The following is a 17141-nucleotide window of genomic DNA, read 5'->3' on the forward strand; positions in this document are numbered from 1 at the left end:
GGGTCCGTCTGGGGGGCCTTGGACCTTGACCCTTCAAGCCATTCTTCTGCACAGAGTCAGGGCGGGGTGGAGGTCTAGAGTAAGAATGACACGTAGATGCCTGAGTTGGCCCACGTGTCCTTAGGGACATAAATCTGTGCAAGAAAACCCGCTCCGCCATTTTTGTATTTAAATTGGGAACCGATAGTCCTGGTGTCTGGACATTGGCCTGTGGATGTGCCCTGCCTAGTATAGCCAGGTATATCCTAGTATATCCAGCAATGCAGACTCTCCAGCCACCCTCCCCCTCGCCCCCACCAGCAGAATCACACGTTCTAGGGAGGGAGTGCCCAGCAAGCCTTCAGCGTGCCCTGCGGGCGATTCTGATGGCATTAGGTTTCAGAACCTCTGCTTTGCTGGCTGCCAGTGAACCCTGCTTTTGCTGAATTTCCAGCACAAAAAGGCCAGGTTCTGAAATAGCTGGTTGTAGAATTGTATGGTGCAGAAATAGAAGAGCTTTCTTAAAACAGGCGAGGTCGGGAAAATGATGTCCATCACATCTAGCAAAGATTTCAAAGTACTGGGCACTGTTTCTTATCTTTGCTTCTTGGAGCAGGGCTATAAAACCATTCACTCTAATCAAATTAAATCCACCTTGGCTTTTTTCTGAAGGAATCCAACAGGACCGTACACCAGGGATGTTGGCTACCATAGTTTTGACCGACTAGTGGATCAAGTTGGAACTGGGTCTGTTTTACCCCGAGCGTTGACCAACTGGGATTCTCTTTGGTGCTTAGCGGCAAGAGAAAAGGGTGTTACTTGGATTTTCTTCCCAGTGTGAGCTGGTAGGAGGGGTTCCATCCACGAGGTACCTGGGATCTAAATTATGAACAGAAGCCCAGAAGTACAGTGATTCCGATGAGCAAGGACAGATCAAGCTTCCGGGTTGATCTTCCAGCTGGAGTAGGACGTCCTGTGTCTTCTCACAGGCTTTGCTGCGTGGCCGCCCCGCCCGCAGGTCCGAGTGCAGGAAGGGTCGGAATGATCCAGCCCAGGGCTGAGCGGCGCTGTTGGAACCTGGAGCCCAAACCAGCCTCAGGTCCCTTGTCCCGTAAACTGTCCTTAAAAGTGAATTCTCTGCAATTACATGGAGCAAGGGAACTAGGTGAATAGAGTGTCACACTTTTTTTTTTATAATAATTTTTTATTATGTTAGTCACCATACAGTACATCCCTAGTTTTTGATGTAAAGTTCGATGATTCATTAGTTGCATATAACACCCAGTGCACCATGCAATACATGCCCTCCTTACTACCCATCACCAGCCTATCCCATTCCCCCACCCGCCTCCCCTCTGAAGCCCTCAGTTTGTTTCTCAGAGTCCATAGTCTCTCATGGTTCATTCCCCCTTCTGTTTACCCCCTCTTCATTCTTCCCTTCCTTCTCCTACTGATCTTCCTACTTATGTTCCATAAATGAGTGAAACCATATGATAATTTTCTTTCTCTGCTTGACTTATTTCACTTAGCATTATCTCCTCCAGTCCCGTCCATGTTGCTGCAAATGTTTTTGGGTAATCGTTCTTTCTGATGACTGAGTAATATTCCATTGTATATATGGACCACATCTTCTTTATCCAGTCATCTGTTGAAGGGCATCTCGGCTCCTTCCACGATTTAGCTATTGTGGACAATGCTGCTATGAACATGGGGGTGCATATGGCCCTTCTCTTCACTACGTCTGTATCTTTGGGGTAAATACCCAGTAGTGCAATTGCTGGATCGTAGGGTAGCTCAATTTTTAACTTTTTAAGGGACCTCCACACTGTTTTCCAGAGTGGCTGTACCAACTTGCATTCCCACCAACAATGTAGGAGGGATCCCCTTTCTCCACATCCTCTCCAACAATTGTTGTTTCCTGCCTTGTCAATTTTTGCCATTCTAACTGGCATAAGGTGGTATCTCAGTGTGGTTTTGATTTGAATTTCCCTGATGGCTAATGATTTTGAACATTTTTTCATGTGTCTGTTAGCCATTTGTATGTCTTCATTGGAAAAGTGTCTGTTCATAAGCTGTGATCACGAAGACAGCATGGTACTGGCACAAAAACAGACACATAGACCAATGGAACAGAACAGAGAACCCAGAAATGGACACTTGGCTCTTTGGGCAACTAATCTTTGATAAAGCAGGAAAAAACATCCAGTGGAAAAAAGACAGTCTCTTCAATAAATGGTGCTGGGAAAATTGGACAGCTACATGCAAAAGAATGAAACTTGACCACTCTCTCACACCATACACAAAGATAAACTCCAAATGGATGAAAGACCTCGATGTGAGACAGGAATCCATCAAAATCCTGGAGGAGAACATAGGCAGCAACCTCTACGACATCGGCCACAGCAACCTTTTTCATGACACATCCCCAAAGGCAAGAGAAATAAGAGCATCACACTTCTGACCCAGAAAACTAAAGTGGTACCTAGCGATCCTTCAGGATTAGGATGGACTTTTTTGAGTAACGGTAACTTTCTGTGAAGGATCTTGGACCCATTTTTCCCCTCTTGTGATAGGGCGTCCTCGCTCCGTTGCTGTCTTTAGAGAGTTCCAGTATGCCAGTAGGTCTCATAGGGAAAGTCTCGGAAGAGGAACATGGTTGTGTGATCATGTAATATTGCGTATGCGTGGGACCTTGTTCACACACGTGTGCCTGTGTGCACGCACGTGCAGCCCCATCGCACGTGAGGTCAGGTGCTTGGAGTTCCCGTGCCCTCTGCTGCCTTGACGCGAAGCCCCGAGGGTTTGAGAGCCATCGGGGTGGCCTGTGGTCTGCGGCATTGCAGCCCTGTTGGAGGCCGGCCCTCCGGTGTGCTGCTCCCCCCGTGAGCATCTCCCCGCGCTGTCACCCTGGAATGTAGTGTGTGCTGCCGGGCGGCGTTGGGGCAGCTTGGGCTCGGTGCCACGCGGAGAGCCGTCTTGCCCTGGCAGCGAGTCTGCGGAGGGGCGAGAGCAGGGGCAGCGTCATACTTGACGTCCTTTGTCCTCCGCGAGCGACCCCTGCGTCGGGAGAGCTGTGCCCGGGCAAGTCCAGGGTTCCGCACCAGGAGAGCATTTGTCCTGAAGTGCCGGCAGCCCTGGTTTTGCGCTGTGCTCGCCAATGTCTCCACCTCCCCGTCCTTGGGAGTCGAGGGCGCAGCAGGAGGAGGCAGCCTGTCCTGTGGGATGTCTCCCTGGACACGTTTCCTGGGTGCCCCCCCGCCCCAGGGCAGTCAGGCAGGGGACTGGCCTGCAGGGACAGTGACCCGGCTGGGCACTCTGCACGGTTCGTGGGGGGACGGGACCCCTCACACAGGAAGGGTTTTGTGTGCAAGTTGGGAAGTTGGCCTGGGATAGCTTCCACCCAAAGTCCGAGAAGAACTCTAGCGATACTGTGTGTGTGTGCGTCCTGGGACAAGCGTCTGGATTGATTGGGCTTCGTCTCGTGTGCAAACAGGCTCAGCGTGCTGTGAGAACGGCCAGCAGCCACGGCTTGCACGAGGGTAACCGCGTGAGCTTCCCGAGCCCTTTCCACCGTGGTTTCTGTAGAGACCACGTGTGCGCCGTGACACTCGGGAACAGGGGAGACATTGTCGCTCTGAGCACAAATCCCGTTGTGTCCGTTATAGTCCTGGGAACCCGTTGGACGTCACATAATTATTACCACTTTGAGGAAACGGCGAGCTTGGGCTAGGTTTCCTGATTTTGCTGTGATAAACAGCATCAGGGAGCAGAGCCTAGTGGCTTTCAGTCCTTATTTTTAGGGATGGGGGCCTTTCTCGCTGAGGCATGGGGGGACACAGCCCGGAATTTGGGAGGGTTCAGAGTATGGCATGTGGGCTTTACGGGTTGTTTTCCCGAGCTGTTCTGAGAGGCTGGGAGGGCTTCGGTTGTTCCCTCCCGGGGCCATGGGTCTGTTTGGAGACATCCTGCAGCCTAACCCGAGACGAAATCGGCATCTGCACGGCAGAGGGGGACACCTTGGTCGGCGGCACTTGGCAACAGGCGAGCACTCCTGTGATTCTAAACACGCATACCCCGGAGACCTGCAGCTTTCTAGCTTCCTGGGCGAATCAGTGCTAGAAACATCCGAATGCCTGTAAACCTGAGCCACCAATCTCCCGGCATCCATTTCCTTACCAAAATGGGCCATAAGGGGAAGAGAGGACGTACCTTCTCCACCCAGATGGCCCTTTCCCGCAGCTCACAGTCCAGCTCTGTCGCCTCCTGGGAGAAGCTTGTCTGTTCTTGACTTGCTTAAGGTGAATATTAATTTGTGTGAAAAGTCTTGTTTTGCAAGAACGGTGCTTTAGGGATTTAAATATTCAGGCTTACTTGTCATGCATGATCGGATTGGCGCTTTAATTTTACTCTTTGTAAAGACTTCTGGATTGCCGTTGGAGTGACTTTTTCTTGCGTTAGCTGATACGAGATCTGTTAGTATGAAGAAGCGGCTATACAGTTAGGATGGCCCATCGGATAGCATCGTCCGAAGCAGTGCTTGCTCTTCTAACAAGTGTTTGAGATTCAGCTCTTCATCAGGCGTGGGTTCGTTGCTTTGTCCCAGCTCTCCGGTCATGCTGCTGTGTTCTCTCTGGCTCTGAAATAAGGTCACGTGTTGAGCTGGGCCAGGGTTACGGAGGGGCTTTCACCCCGCAGCGTGCTCTCAATTTTATAAAAGCTGCTGCGGAGACATGGTGCACGAGTGTGCGGGCCTTCCCTCCTGGCGTGGCCGTGTTCTGCCCGACTCTGGGCTGTGTCTCCTCCTCTCGGGGAAGGAAGGAAGGCAGGGTCGGTAGCTACCTGGCCCCGTCACGGTTCTGTGGAAGAGATTAGTCCTTGGACAAGGGGTCTGGTTATTTTCTTCTGGGTTGGTTGTTAGCTCTGAGTCCAGTCTCTCTTGTTAAGCTTTGGAGAAGAGAATGAATTGGAACAGTGCATCTGGCTTTCCGAGTTGTGACAACACGAGGACCCAGGGGTTGATAATCAGCTGTGTGAACACGGAGCCCTCAGCAGGTCTGGGTACAAGCGGCGGGTGCGGGTCGTTTGTCTTTCTGGGACGACGGCTTGGCTTCCTTCCCTAAGGTTCGTGCTCTCCATGCAATCCCGAGACAGCACCGTCTCTGGTACCACGGTGGCCTTTCCCATCAGCAGTCGCCTTCTCCTCTTGAGGGGCGTGTGGGAGACCTTCTGGAATCTGGTGCTGTGGATTCTCACCCCTCTTTGAAACGTGACACTTTACTGGGTGAACATGGGATAACCTGCCACGGAGCAAAATCAAGGTAGATTTGTATTCTGTGTGGGTGTGTAGACGTATTTTGAGGAATAACGTGTGGTGACAGCTAACAGCAGCTGTTGGGGAATATGGAAGCCGCCTGCAGAGGGTGGGAGGGCGATCTCGCAGATGCTCGTGGAGAACGAAGACCTGCTTCTGTTGCCTCAGTGTCGTCATCGGCACTGTCAGTGTCCCCCAGACGTGGGGGGGGGGGCACAGCCTCGGCACCATGGTCTCTCCAGGCTGGTTTCGTGGGAGAAGGAAACACTGAGATGTTAGGAATGTAGGAAATGGATCCGGAAGAAAACAGCCCAAAGTCCTGGAGAAATGGGATTAGGAGAATGTAAACGATCTTACGATTTTGTAAAATCTTGTAAAATTAATGTAAATCATCACCTTATGACACAGGAGGTCTTCACAGCAATATTTACACAAGAGCAGACGTTAACGCCAAAAACGATTGTTCACCACATCACACTGAAACGTCAAAACGAGAAATAACAACCCATAATTCAAAAAAACAATGGGGAGGAGGAGCTCGTGCGGGGGTGGAGCTGGTCAGGGGAGGAGGAGGTGGAGGTCGACCGGCTCCATTTTTGAGCCCGGGAGGGCTGGGACTGGTCTGGGAAGGGTCTTCATTGGACGCCAGGATGTTGGGGAGCTGGTTGGCAAGTAGGGCGTGTTCCTCACCGAGAAGGGAAGACGCCCGTGTCGGCTGACAGGTTGCGGACCACAGCGCGGGCTGTGGAGGGCAGCGGCCGGCCCTGGGCCCGAGGTGCACCTGCACCACTCAGACCGGCCGCCACAGCCTCCCTGGAGATGCCGTGGTGGTTGCCTGTGAGTCCGCACTTTGAGCGAGGTGATGACCTCAACCAGCAAGGTTACTGAGCCATTTTCTGGCCACACGGTGTTCAGGATCAGGCAGGCAGCTTCCCACGCACCGGAAATGGGGGTGCAATCAGGAGCAACTTTTGACGCCCGAGGAAACCCCCCTAGAACAGGGCACATTCCACAAGAGTGAAGACCATGACAAATTAGTGGGTGGGTAGAGGCGAGGGGGCTGTTACAGACCAAAGGGAAGAGTGAGTCACCAAAGGCAGGGCGTGATCTCGGTTGGGTTGGTTTGGTGGAAGAAAAGCCGTAAGAGCCGTTTTTTGGGGACAAGTGAGCTAATTTGAATATCAGCCGGACAAGGAGGATATGGAGTTGTTAACTGTGTGTGACGATGGGCTGTAGTTGTAGGCTCCCTGGTCCTAGAAGGCGTCGGCTACGTAGGTCAGGGTGACATCCCAGGTGAAGAGTGATGCTGGCTGTGGGCGGAGCCGTGAGGAGGCAGCGTCCGTGGCTGCTGATCCTCGCGGAGAGAGTTGGGTATTTTCATTCTCTCAACTTCTTAGTATGTTTGAAACTTTTCGTGATAAAAAGTGGGAGAAAATCTGGAAATTAAAAGGGAAGTCCAGGTCAAAGGGTACGTTTTTGGATTCAGACGTGGAGAGGTTCAGCGTTCATGACCTCGTTCAACGTAAGATTTCATCCCTCGGGTTTGTCACCTAGGTTTTTTTTTTGGTGAGAAATTTGGTATCTCTGGAGGAAAGGGAGGGGAGACATTTCCAACTAAAACCTTAGCACCCTGTCGTGTCACTTTGGACTCTCATGAGCTGATATCCCCTCAAGTGGGGCTGCCTGACCCTGTAGCTGAGAGCAGCTGGTCGATGCAAGCAGGTTAAAAATAACAAGTCCTCGTAACATTCAGACCAATGAAATGTCAGCAGAGGTTAGGAGAGGCATTTCCCTTGACTTGCTATTCCTGGGAAGTCTGCATATCTAAAAGACCGCGTTTCTGTAGATGCTAATATTTTTATTAGTGTTCCTTCTTGTGAAATGCTACTGGGTGTGGCGGGTAAACCAAGGTTGCCAGCCTGGGACTGGCAGGCTTTGTCGTCTTGCTGGTTACCTGGGTTTGCAAATGCAGGTGCTTGCCAGCAGCAAGACTCCAGCCCAGGGAACCCGAGGGAGCGTGCAAAGGTGCAGACAGTCTGGGGAGGTTTCTGGAAGGAATCATCTGCTGGGCTGAAGGACCGACCATCCTTTCAATAGGCAAAGCCAGGAGAGCGCTTAGAAACAATGTTCATAGCAGCATTGTCCACAATAGCTAAATCGTGGAAGGAGCCGAGATGCCCTTCAACAGATGACTGGATTAAGAAGCTGTGGTCCATATATACAATGGAATATTACTCAGCTATCAGAAAGAACGAGTTCTCAACATTTGCTGCAACATTGTTGGCACTGGAGGAGATAATGCTAAGTGAAATAAGTCAAGCAGAGAAAGACAATTATCATATGATTTCTCTCATCTATGGAACATAAGAACAAGGAAGATCTGTAGGGGAGGGGGGATAGGGAAGGGGGGGTAAACAGAAGGGGGAATGAAGCATGAGAGACTGTGGACTCTGGGAAACAAACTGAGGGCTTCAGAGGGGAGGGGGTGGGGGAATGGGATAGACTGGTGATGGGTAGTAAGGAGGGCATGTATTGCATGGTGCACCGGGTGTTATACGCAAATAATGAATCATGGAACTTTACATCGGAAACCAGGGATGTACTGTATGGTGACTAACATAATATAATAAAAAATATTATTATAATAAAAAAAATAAAAATTTCAGCTTAAAAAAAAAAAAACCAGAAACAAGGTTCAAGGAAAAGATCTGGATCTGCCTTCGTCTGGGGAGCTGAGCGCCTTTTCCCACATTGGTTCAGAGCTCGTCTGTGGCCGCGAGCCGTGTACCATCCGCCCTGCCGCGTGCCGTGTGCCGGCCGCCCCGCTGAGTAAGTCACAGAATTACTCTTCAGTGGTGTCACTGAGACACGCTCTGTATTTGGTGCCTTGGCGGCTTTTTCTTCATTGTGGTTTTGGTTCTGTTTTCCTAATCCACCCTATGACCATTATAAGTCCCAGAGTTCAGGATTTCATTTTATTTTTAATTTTTAATTTTTTACTTTTGAGAGCAAGAACACATGGAGGGGGGCAGAGGAAGAGAGAATCTTGGGCAGAGTTCCCGCCGGGCTCAGAGCCCGATGGAGGGCTCGATCTTGCAACCCTGAGAGCAAATCAAGAGTCAGACGCTGAATTGGCTGAGCCCCCCAGGTGCCCCATCAAAGTTCAGGAATTTTTTAACACGTTTTTTGGTGAGGGGAGTGGTCCACGGGTGAGGGGGGACCCACTTTGCAGGTGGGCTGCGAATGCTGGGGGTCCAGGCTCCTGGCACCTGCCCGGCTGCTTTGGGTGCCTGGCCTGAGGCTCAGTGGCCTGGAGCAGACGGGAGCAGCCTTGTGCCCTGACCTTTCATCCCGGCCAGCTGCATGAACACCTGGAAGTTCAGACTGGTTGTGGGAAGACGTGGTTCCACTCTAGCAGGAAACGCCCGGCCCTTGTGATGGTTTCACGAAGCAGAGGCTGATTAGGACGGGTGGGTTTGGAGTGCGTCTCTGCCAGACATTAGCGTTTGTCTGGGGCGACAGTCCAGCTTGATCAGCATGGTAGAACCAGGATGGTTTAGGCCGGGGAGCACGGAACTAGGCTGGCAAGGTCTTACTGAATATAACCACTGGTGTCTGCCATCCCACATGTGGACGCTCCCAGGACACATTTGCGACTCATTCCTACATTTTAGCGATCTCGGGAGGGGTTGCTGGAGAAAGCGGGATGGTCAGCATTGAGTGAACGTGGGATAAAGACGTGTCCAAATGTAAAATCGGTTTAAAACAAGTATCTTAGCGTTCCCTCTAAAGGTCCACTCATGAAAGAACGCTCGAGTATAAACGTTTGAAGAGCGTCGACCCCTCCAGGTGCTAAGTGCTAAGCGTCCCGCCGGTCGTCCTGTTGTTTCTAACTGACACATTTAGGCCGTGTTGATGTTGATGGCTATAACCATGTATCACACGTGATCACAAGGGTCCCTCCTCTTGAAGCAAAATCAGGTCCCTGCGGATGACATCGTCTTACGCAGATTTAATTAAAATGCAGATTGCTACAAAGCACTTAGCCCCCGAGGGACAGATAAAAGCCTGGGAACATAAGACTCCATCCAGAATCTTCTTTCCCTAAAACATGGGAAATGGAGTTAAATTCAAGGTACCACGGCAATTGGTACTTAAAACCATTCTTTTACTACATTAATTAAAGTAATAGTTGGAGTAACTTCTTGGCATTAACTTCAATGATCCTAAATCCATAAACGAGATGATTTCAGTTGTTTGAATTATTTCAAATAATTTTAACAATATATGAGATTACTTTGTTGACTTGAATAATTTGGGTAGTTTGGCTTCTTGGGAGACTTGGTGTCCTTTGAGCGCAAGCGCCCCTGCCTTCCGATGCTGCCATGTCCCCCGCGGTGCCCGGCTCTGACAGTTGTCACGGGACGAGTGGCCCCACGATGCGGTCCCGCAGAATGGAAACCGAGTCCCGGAGCGTTTTGTCACAAGTATGTGGTCTCTGTTCTGTACACAAGGTTCAGGAGTGACCACGCCCCCCTTTTTGTGTCTCTGAGTATGAAACTAATCGAAAATGCTCATTGCTGTTTTCCAGGCAGGATTAAGTGCTTATTACGAACTCCTGCTTTTGGTACCAGATAGCTGATTTATTCCGTAGGATTATCCCCGCACCAAAGAGACAGCCTGTTCACACTGCATCCCTGGTCTCAACCAGATCAAAGAGGCCTTATTAATTATTCATTATGACATTTTATATGTTATTTTACTTTTCATAATTACCAGAGTCTGTATAATTAACCTCTCATTTCGTTGAAGTGCTTAACATTAAGTAGGGTTATAATTACAACTATTAAAAAAAGTATGTGGAAGAATTTAAAAATCTTTAGAAAGAAAACTGTTTTTTGTTGTTGTTGTTGCTCTGTTTCATCGTGCATTTTTTCCTTGTCGATAAGTATCTTTAATTATTTAAACAAAGTGAAAAACCGGAGAAGTCGGGTGGTCGGCGGAGTCCTGGCTGGTGCGGGCTGCGAAGGTTTGCCGATCCTCCCGTTCTGACTCTTGGCTGAGATGCGGTCAGTCTGTGAGCGCCTGGCCTTTCATAACACGCGTTGTTCGAGTGCAGAAATGGGTTCGGCCAACGTCGCCGTTTCCTGGGGAGACAGCGAGTTCTCAGCCGAGCCGCGTGCGGAGCATCACCAGGCAGGGTCTCGGCGGGCGACAGGAGAGCAGCTCCTCTCTGCCCAGGACTCTGTGTTCTGTACCGTAAACTGGGAAGAGTTCAGTCCACATCTGGTTAGAAGGGACTTGACTGAAACAAGATGGGATAGATGGTAGGTGGGGAGGTTTCCCTAAAGCATGGTTGTGTCTTAGCTCTTGATGTGACGTCCCTCACCCCTCCTTGAGGACACCTGTCCGCCTTGAACCCCGGCCACGGTGGCTGAGGCTTGCTGACCTTCACGCTGAGTCCCAGTCATGAGATTAAGCCTGAAGGGCAGTGCGGCCTGCTGAGCAGGGCTGATTTCAGGCAACGGCAGGGCTGTTTGCTGCGTTGTCAGGTTTGAGCACAGGTCCTGTCTGTAATGTGCCACCCTCGATCTGACATTTGGGGCATGGAGAGGGGGTGCTTGCCCACGCCCAGATCTTGGGCTCCACCTTCCGTTCTTGTGGCAACGTGGCGGGCCTGTGTCCAGGGTGCCTGATTCCCCGAGGGGAGACCTCGTGTCGTGCTCCTGAGGACGTTGGATGGGCTCCTTCCTCAGGAGAAGGGAGCAGTCACAGCCGCCTCTCTGGGTTATCGTAAGGGTTTGTACGTGAGCGAGCTGAGAGCTCCTGGCTTGGCGCACCCGAGGGTCCCCGTGGCGTACTGTTTCCCACGGCCTGTTTCCTGTCTCGTTGCTGCCACGTGGCAAGCATGTGTCTGGTTTTCCGTGGGGCCAGGCAGTGAGAATCCAGGGGTCTCACCGGCCTCTGTGTGACCGTCCTATACACGCTCCCAAACACAGCCCTGGTCCTGCCATTCCTGGGTTGGAAACCCACAGAAACAGACCAGACTTCTCGTTGAGCCGTTCAGAGTCTGCCCAGCCAATGTTCCCCAAATTCGCCCCCGCCACCTGCCAGGCTCGTAGGTCCCAGCTGGGCGGTCTTCACTCCGGGGCAGAGGGCTTGTACTGATGTCTGGACAGTGCTGTGGTCATCGGGACTGGGGTCGGGGTCGTCCAGCCATCCCTGAGGAGAGGGACACTGCCACATACCCCACACTGCAGAGGACAGCCCCACGCAGAGGCCCAGAACCCCTGCGGTTTGGCAAAAGACAGTGGTGGTGGTTCTCCTGTCCACCTGCCCCCTGCGTTCTTCTTTCCCTTGGACACAGGCCCCCTGCTTCTCTCCTCTTGCCAGTTATCAGTTTGCCCATCCTCAGGGCTCCTGCCGGTGGCTGTGCCGGGGTCTGGGTCTGACCCTCCGGTGAGGACCTGCCTGGCTTGCATGGAGCCTGTTGCCTGACAGAGCATCCGGGAGGCCATGGCAAAGCCGGCAGGCTCTCGGTGCCGGAAGTGAGCTTGTTTGCGCTGTTTAAAAATTCTTGGGTGTGTTGTGGGCCCCTGGGTGGCTCTGTCGGTGAAGCGTCCACTCTTGATTTCGGCTCAGGTCATGATCCCGGGGTCCTAGGATCGAGCCCCGCGTCAGGCTCCTTGCTCAGTGGGGAGCCTGCTTCTCTTGGTCTCTCCCCCGGCCCCATGTGCTCTCTCTCTTTCTTTAAAATAAATAAAATGTAAAAAGAGAATTCTTGGGTGTGTAGAAGTCCGAGTTTGGTGCTGGCAGGCTTTTGAGCAAACAGGTCTGAGCCCACAGTGAGAAGTAAACCACCCGGCCACCCGACCATCCGCAGCGGCCACCTCTGGTGCGAGTGTGGGGCGATGTCTTACCTTGTTAACTCGGGATATATTTCAGCCTAGAGAGAGGTCAGTGCGAGGTCGGCCTCCTCGTCTTGACCCCCGTTCTGCAGCTTAGTAGCTGAATGATTTCCTGCAGCTCCTAAGACTTTCTGGGCCCTGGCTTGGCTCACCAGTGCTGTGGGATGATAACATGACCACGTTGGAGGGAGCGGGGGGAGCTCAGGACTGTCTGCGGCGGCTCGGTGCTGACGTAACGACCTTCCAGGTTTGTGGTTCCACGTGTTCGTATCCGTGTACATCCCCAAATCAGGAACAAACAGCAAAGTGCGTATGCAACAGACCTTTTTAGGTGATGGCGGTGGGAGGTGCACGGCAGGTGAGCCGCGTGTGAGCCAGGCGGGGTCTGGCCCGCGCTCGCCTGTCCGCGGTGGCCGCGCTGGGGCCGGAGCGGGCAGCGCTCTCGATTCTGCTGGGCCTGCAGGTAGCCTCAGGGTTTCCCTCCACCCGGTAGAAGCCGATCCCCTCGGCAAGCCCACTGTTTCCTCGGTGGTGTCGAGGTGGAGAGAGTGTGTGCCTCCCGTGAAAGTAGAAGATGACCGCAGTCGTCGTGGGGGATATTCGTGTACAAAGACGAGACTCCTTGCAGTTGGTCCTCGGTTTGCTGGGGTCCAGGATCTCCGGCGCTGCTGGTCGCCAGGAAGAGAACCATGTTTTCCCAGCTTCCTTACTGAGGGAGCTCCAGCTTTGGGGAAGCAGTGACCCCAGTGAAACTCACTTCTGCAGGTAGGCGTGGCTGGGTGGCCGGTGTAGAGAATGGGATGTTGATCAGAATTACATGGCGGGGGGCACGTCCCTTTCTGGATTAAAACAACACCATGCAGCCCTCACCCTCTGTCCTTGCCTGGGCCACGGCTGTGATGCCTGGTGACGAAGCAGCCTCTTGGTGCAAGGAGGAGAGCCTTCTGGAAGGGTGGTGGGTCGCAGCAGCCGTGGTCCCGGGGGGGGGGGTTGTCCTGGGGCTGCCGCTCCATCCCCCCTGCCCCCTGGACCTTCCTCGTCCTTTAGGCGAATGGACCCTTGCTCACCTCAGCCACTCAGCTTTTGTCGTATAGCTGGGAGGACTCCTGGTACAGTGAGCGACATAATTAGGTCTAACGTTAATGATGGGGGATGGAGCCAGAAGGAAGCAGAGGAGTTTTCCTAGAATAGGTTGTCGGTCTTGTTTCTCATCAGTAAGTCATAGGAGGACAGTATCTGTGACCAGAGAGTAAATATGAATGGTTATTGGGGGAAAAGCAACAGAATTGTTTGTGAACAGGCCAAAACGTGGGCTCCCATGAAGAACGGAAATGGGGTTGACCCCTGACTCACTGTCTGTGGGACCTCAAGTGGTTTTGTCCTCGGTGGGCTCAGCGTCTCCCGAGGTGGGGCTCGCCGGATGGTCTCCACTCTTGTTCGGCTCTGGCACTTTCCCAGCTCTGGCATCCTGACCTGGAGAGGCCAGAGTATCTTCGGGGGCCGTGTGGACCCTCTCTAAACCAGTGGAGCCATTTGATGAGCTCAAGGAAGGGAAGGAGAAGAAGCCAGAAGTGGGGCAGAGAGCGGGAAGAGGACCCTGGAACCATTCACGGTGCTGCTGGGTGGGGGGGGGTAGCAGCCCTCTGCTGCCCCCACCCCCTCCCGTGCATGGTTGCTGACTGCAGGTGTACCAAGGGAATCCCGGCGGGAGGGGCAGCTTGAGGGGACACTCGGGCCCTGCAGCCGATGGCCCGGCCAGAGGTGTGACCTTGGCAGGTGTGCCTTGACCATTCTTTGCCTCCGTTTCGTCATCTGTGAAATGGGGTTCATAACTGTATCTCAGTCCTATAGGTGGTTATGAAGACCAGTGTTGCACACTTAAAACAGTAGCTGGTCACTAAGTACTCCACGAATAGGACCTGACTGAGGGTAAGATGGTTGGACTTTGTAAAGAGTATCCCATGGAAGTGATGGCTCCTTATTTGTGGTGCTTTTCATCTGTCCAGAGCCTATGGCGTGATTTCTTGGTGAACAAGAAGTAGTTTTTAAGTAGTTCCTTATTTTGGAATGAAGTAAGTTTTCATGTATTTTGTCTAGATGCAGTTAGTCTAGTTTTCCAGGTGATGAAAATGTCTTTGGACATGCCATTTAAGAAAATTTCGATTGGCCCCTTTTCAAGGAAATTCAGTGGTGGTCTTTGTTGTTTCATTCCATTACCACCAAATGCCATATTCTCCCGTATTTAATTACCTTTAATTGATGGGTTGTCATTTAAAAATAAATTTTATTTTATATAATTTCATGTTAATTTTTTTTTGGTGTTTTAGGCAGCTGTTGCCCATCTGTAAGTAATCAGTGATTCAATACAATTTTAAAAGGTGGTGTTTGTATTTATTTGGATAAAGGAAGAGCTGCTAAGTGCCATCACCCTCAGGAAAGACGGCGGGCACGTGATTGTGTGTGAGGCCCGGCGTGGCTTAAGGTCTTTTGCAAATTTAGGGGTGTTTTTTGACCTTTCTCTTCTGCCCAGACCTTGTCGTCCTGCCCGTCCCTCCTCCGGCCTCAGCCGGCATTCCAGAGCTGCGGCTGGGGTGCCGTCGGGTACAGGCGTCCGAGGCCGCAGCGCAGGCCCACCCAGAGCCGCATTCTGATGGCCTTCCCCGCGGAGCGGAGATCGCCAGCCTGTCGTCAGAGCCACGCGGGCGAGGAGGGAGGGCCCCGAGGCACCGGTCATTCAGGAACTGGCTCCGACCGGCTGCCCACTTGGAGGATGTATTTAGATTTTTACATGCTCTTTCCTCTGTGCTCCAGCTAGTGTGTGGCTGCCTCTTACTCATTGTCATGGGACTGCACGTCAATCTGACTGAAGCCGACAGATGTGGGCAGGCCGCCCGGCGTCCTCGCCAGCGAATTCCAGCAGGCGGGTTGGCCGGGCGATAATAGAGGGTCTGTCTGCTGGTGCAGGGCCGTGTGAGTTGTTTTGCAATTGTTAGCGGACGTCGTGACCGGCCAAAGACAGGGCTGTAACTCAGGCTGGCAGATTTCCGTTTTCCTAGGGGACCTCCGGGGCCGGATATAAAGTGCGGGGGGCTGTCCTGCACGAGGGGCGGCCGCGGCGATCTTCCCCGGCGTCTGCCCGGAGACGTCCCAGGTTCTGCTCTTGGAAACCCGGCTGGCGGAGGTGGTGGCTGCCGGCCAGGCCAGCGGGGAGGCGGTGCCGCCTGGGCACCCAGGGAACGGGCAGGAGCTGAAGGGCCGTTAGGATTTTGTCTGCTACTTGGGACCCAGCCCTCCGTCCTGCCCCCAGGCCGTCGCTGCCCCCTCTGTGTTGTCATGGCAAAGTACGTGCCCCCGCCCCGGCTTAGCTGGGTGAGCTCACATTGCCGCTTTCTCCTTGCTGCCCGCGCTCAGGGGTGAACGCTGCTCAGGTTTGCCTCGTTGTCCGCGGTCTGCAGCTGTGCCCGGCACACAGTTCAGCAAATCCTAGTGGAATGAGTAAGTGACTTGGTTGTGTATCTTGTGTATTGGATGTGCTTATCCGCGGACTTTCTCAGGGCTCTGTGGCCAGCTCGAGGCTGTTCTGGAACACGCTGGTGCACGGGCAGGCACAGCAAGCCTGCTGCATTGGCCTGGAGTCCACACCTCTCGAGGGCATGCTCTTTTGGCACTAGTACTCCATAAAAATGCAATTATATTAAAATTTAATACAGCAGTTCTTCCTGCCTTTGGAGTGTGGTACGCACTAAGTGGGAAAAACAAGCCTGGTTTCCAAATGGAGCTGAGTGACCAAGTCAGTCTGTGTTCACGTCCTGTGGGTATGGTGGGGCTTTCAGGAGCAAGTTCGTGTTTGCAGTTCCGTGTGCTGTTTGCGGCCCGTTGGCGTGGGCGGGCAGGATGCAGGCTCCAGCTATGGGTGAAGGCGCTGCTAGCTTTGTGGGCCCAAGGCTGTGCTGTCACATTGTATCACTCAGACTCTGGGTTGGATGGCAGTGAACATAACCAGTAAAATCAGTGTTACGAAGAAGCTTTATGAAAGCATATGCTGCCCAAAGCCTCTTCAAAGAGATGAAAAGCTATTACCAAGTAGTGTTAATTGAAAATTCTTTGGCCAGACCCACAAGTGATCCCACCACCAGAAATAACCTCTATTCGTATGATCATGCATCTTCTTGCAGGGTTTTCAAGGGTCCGTCTGTGCATCCGTCCACTTCCTCCACCTTCTGTCCCGGCATCCAGTACCTCTGTTCTGGAACACAGCTTCGTCCCTTGTTCCTTTATCAGCTTTATCAGCTGTGATATCCTGGCCAGTAATAGATCATGTAAAAGTTCTGTGTTGATAGGTGCGGTTATGAAAGGTCATTTTTATTTTTATTTTTGGTGCAAAGTGGTGGTTTTACTAAAGCACAGGGACAGGACCCATGGGCAGAAAGAGCTGCTGCCAGGGTCATTTTTATTTTTATTTTATTTTTTTATGGAGGCTCCACACCCAGCATGGTGCCCAATGTGGGGCTTGAACTCACAACAGAGATCAAGACCTGAGCTGAGATCAACAGTTGGACCCTTAACCGACCAAGCCACCCAGGCACCCCTGGCAGTTTTATTTTTTTAACTTTTATTTTTAAAAGATTTTATTTATTTGAGAGAGTGAGAGAACAAGTGAGGGGCAGAGGCAGAGGGAGAAGCAGACTGTCCACTGAGTAGGGAGCCCGATGTGGGGCTCGATCCCAGGACCCCGAGATCATGACCTGAGCTGAAGGCAGACATGTAACCCAGTGAGCCCCCCAGGGGCCCCTGGAAGGTAATTTTTAATGGCTGTGTACTATGTGGCACTTCTGAATCATGGGCGTGCCTGTTTTAGGTGGGGCTCCTGTTGTTGGGAATTTGGGGGAGGGGCATCATCTCTGTTGGTACGAGCTGTGCAGAGTTTGAGCTTGGGGACGCGT

At 52.3% G+C, this 17141-nt stretch overlaps 1 protein-coding gene across 6 annotated transcripts in view; it reads left to right on the plus strand.

Annotated features, from left to right (window-relative positions):
* DIP2C (disco interacting protein 2 homolog C) overlaps positions 1-17141 on the plus strand; it is a 395318-nt gene that overhangs the window by 38899 nt on the left and 339278 nt on the right. The window contains exon 1 of one of the 6 annotated variants that reach the window (XM_044392069.3): positions 1955-15693. The exons of 4 other annotated variants lie outside the window; for them this stretch is intronic. In XM_044392069.3, the coding sequence (XP_044248004.2) occupies positions 15690-15693 (4 nt within the window). In that variant the 5' untranslated portion in view covers positions 1955-15689. Of the gene's footprint in view, positions 1-1954; positions 15694-17141 lie in introns of those variants that run through there. One more of the 6 variants, XM_057304659.1, reaches the window with a different exon arrangement.

This window comes from Ursus arctos, unplaced genomic scaffold (assembly GCF_023065955.2).
Source record: "Ursus arctos isolate Adak ecotype North America unplaced genomic scaffold, UrsArc2.0 scaffold_30, whole genome shotgun sequence".
Classification (NCBI taxonomy): Eukaryota; Metazoa; Chordata; class Mammalia; order Carnivora; family Ursidae; genus Ursus; species Ursus arctos.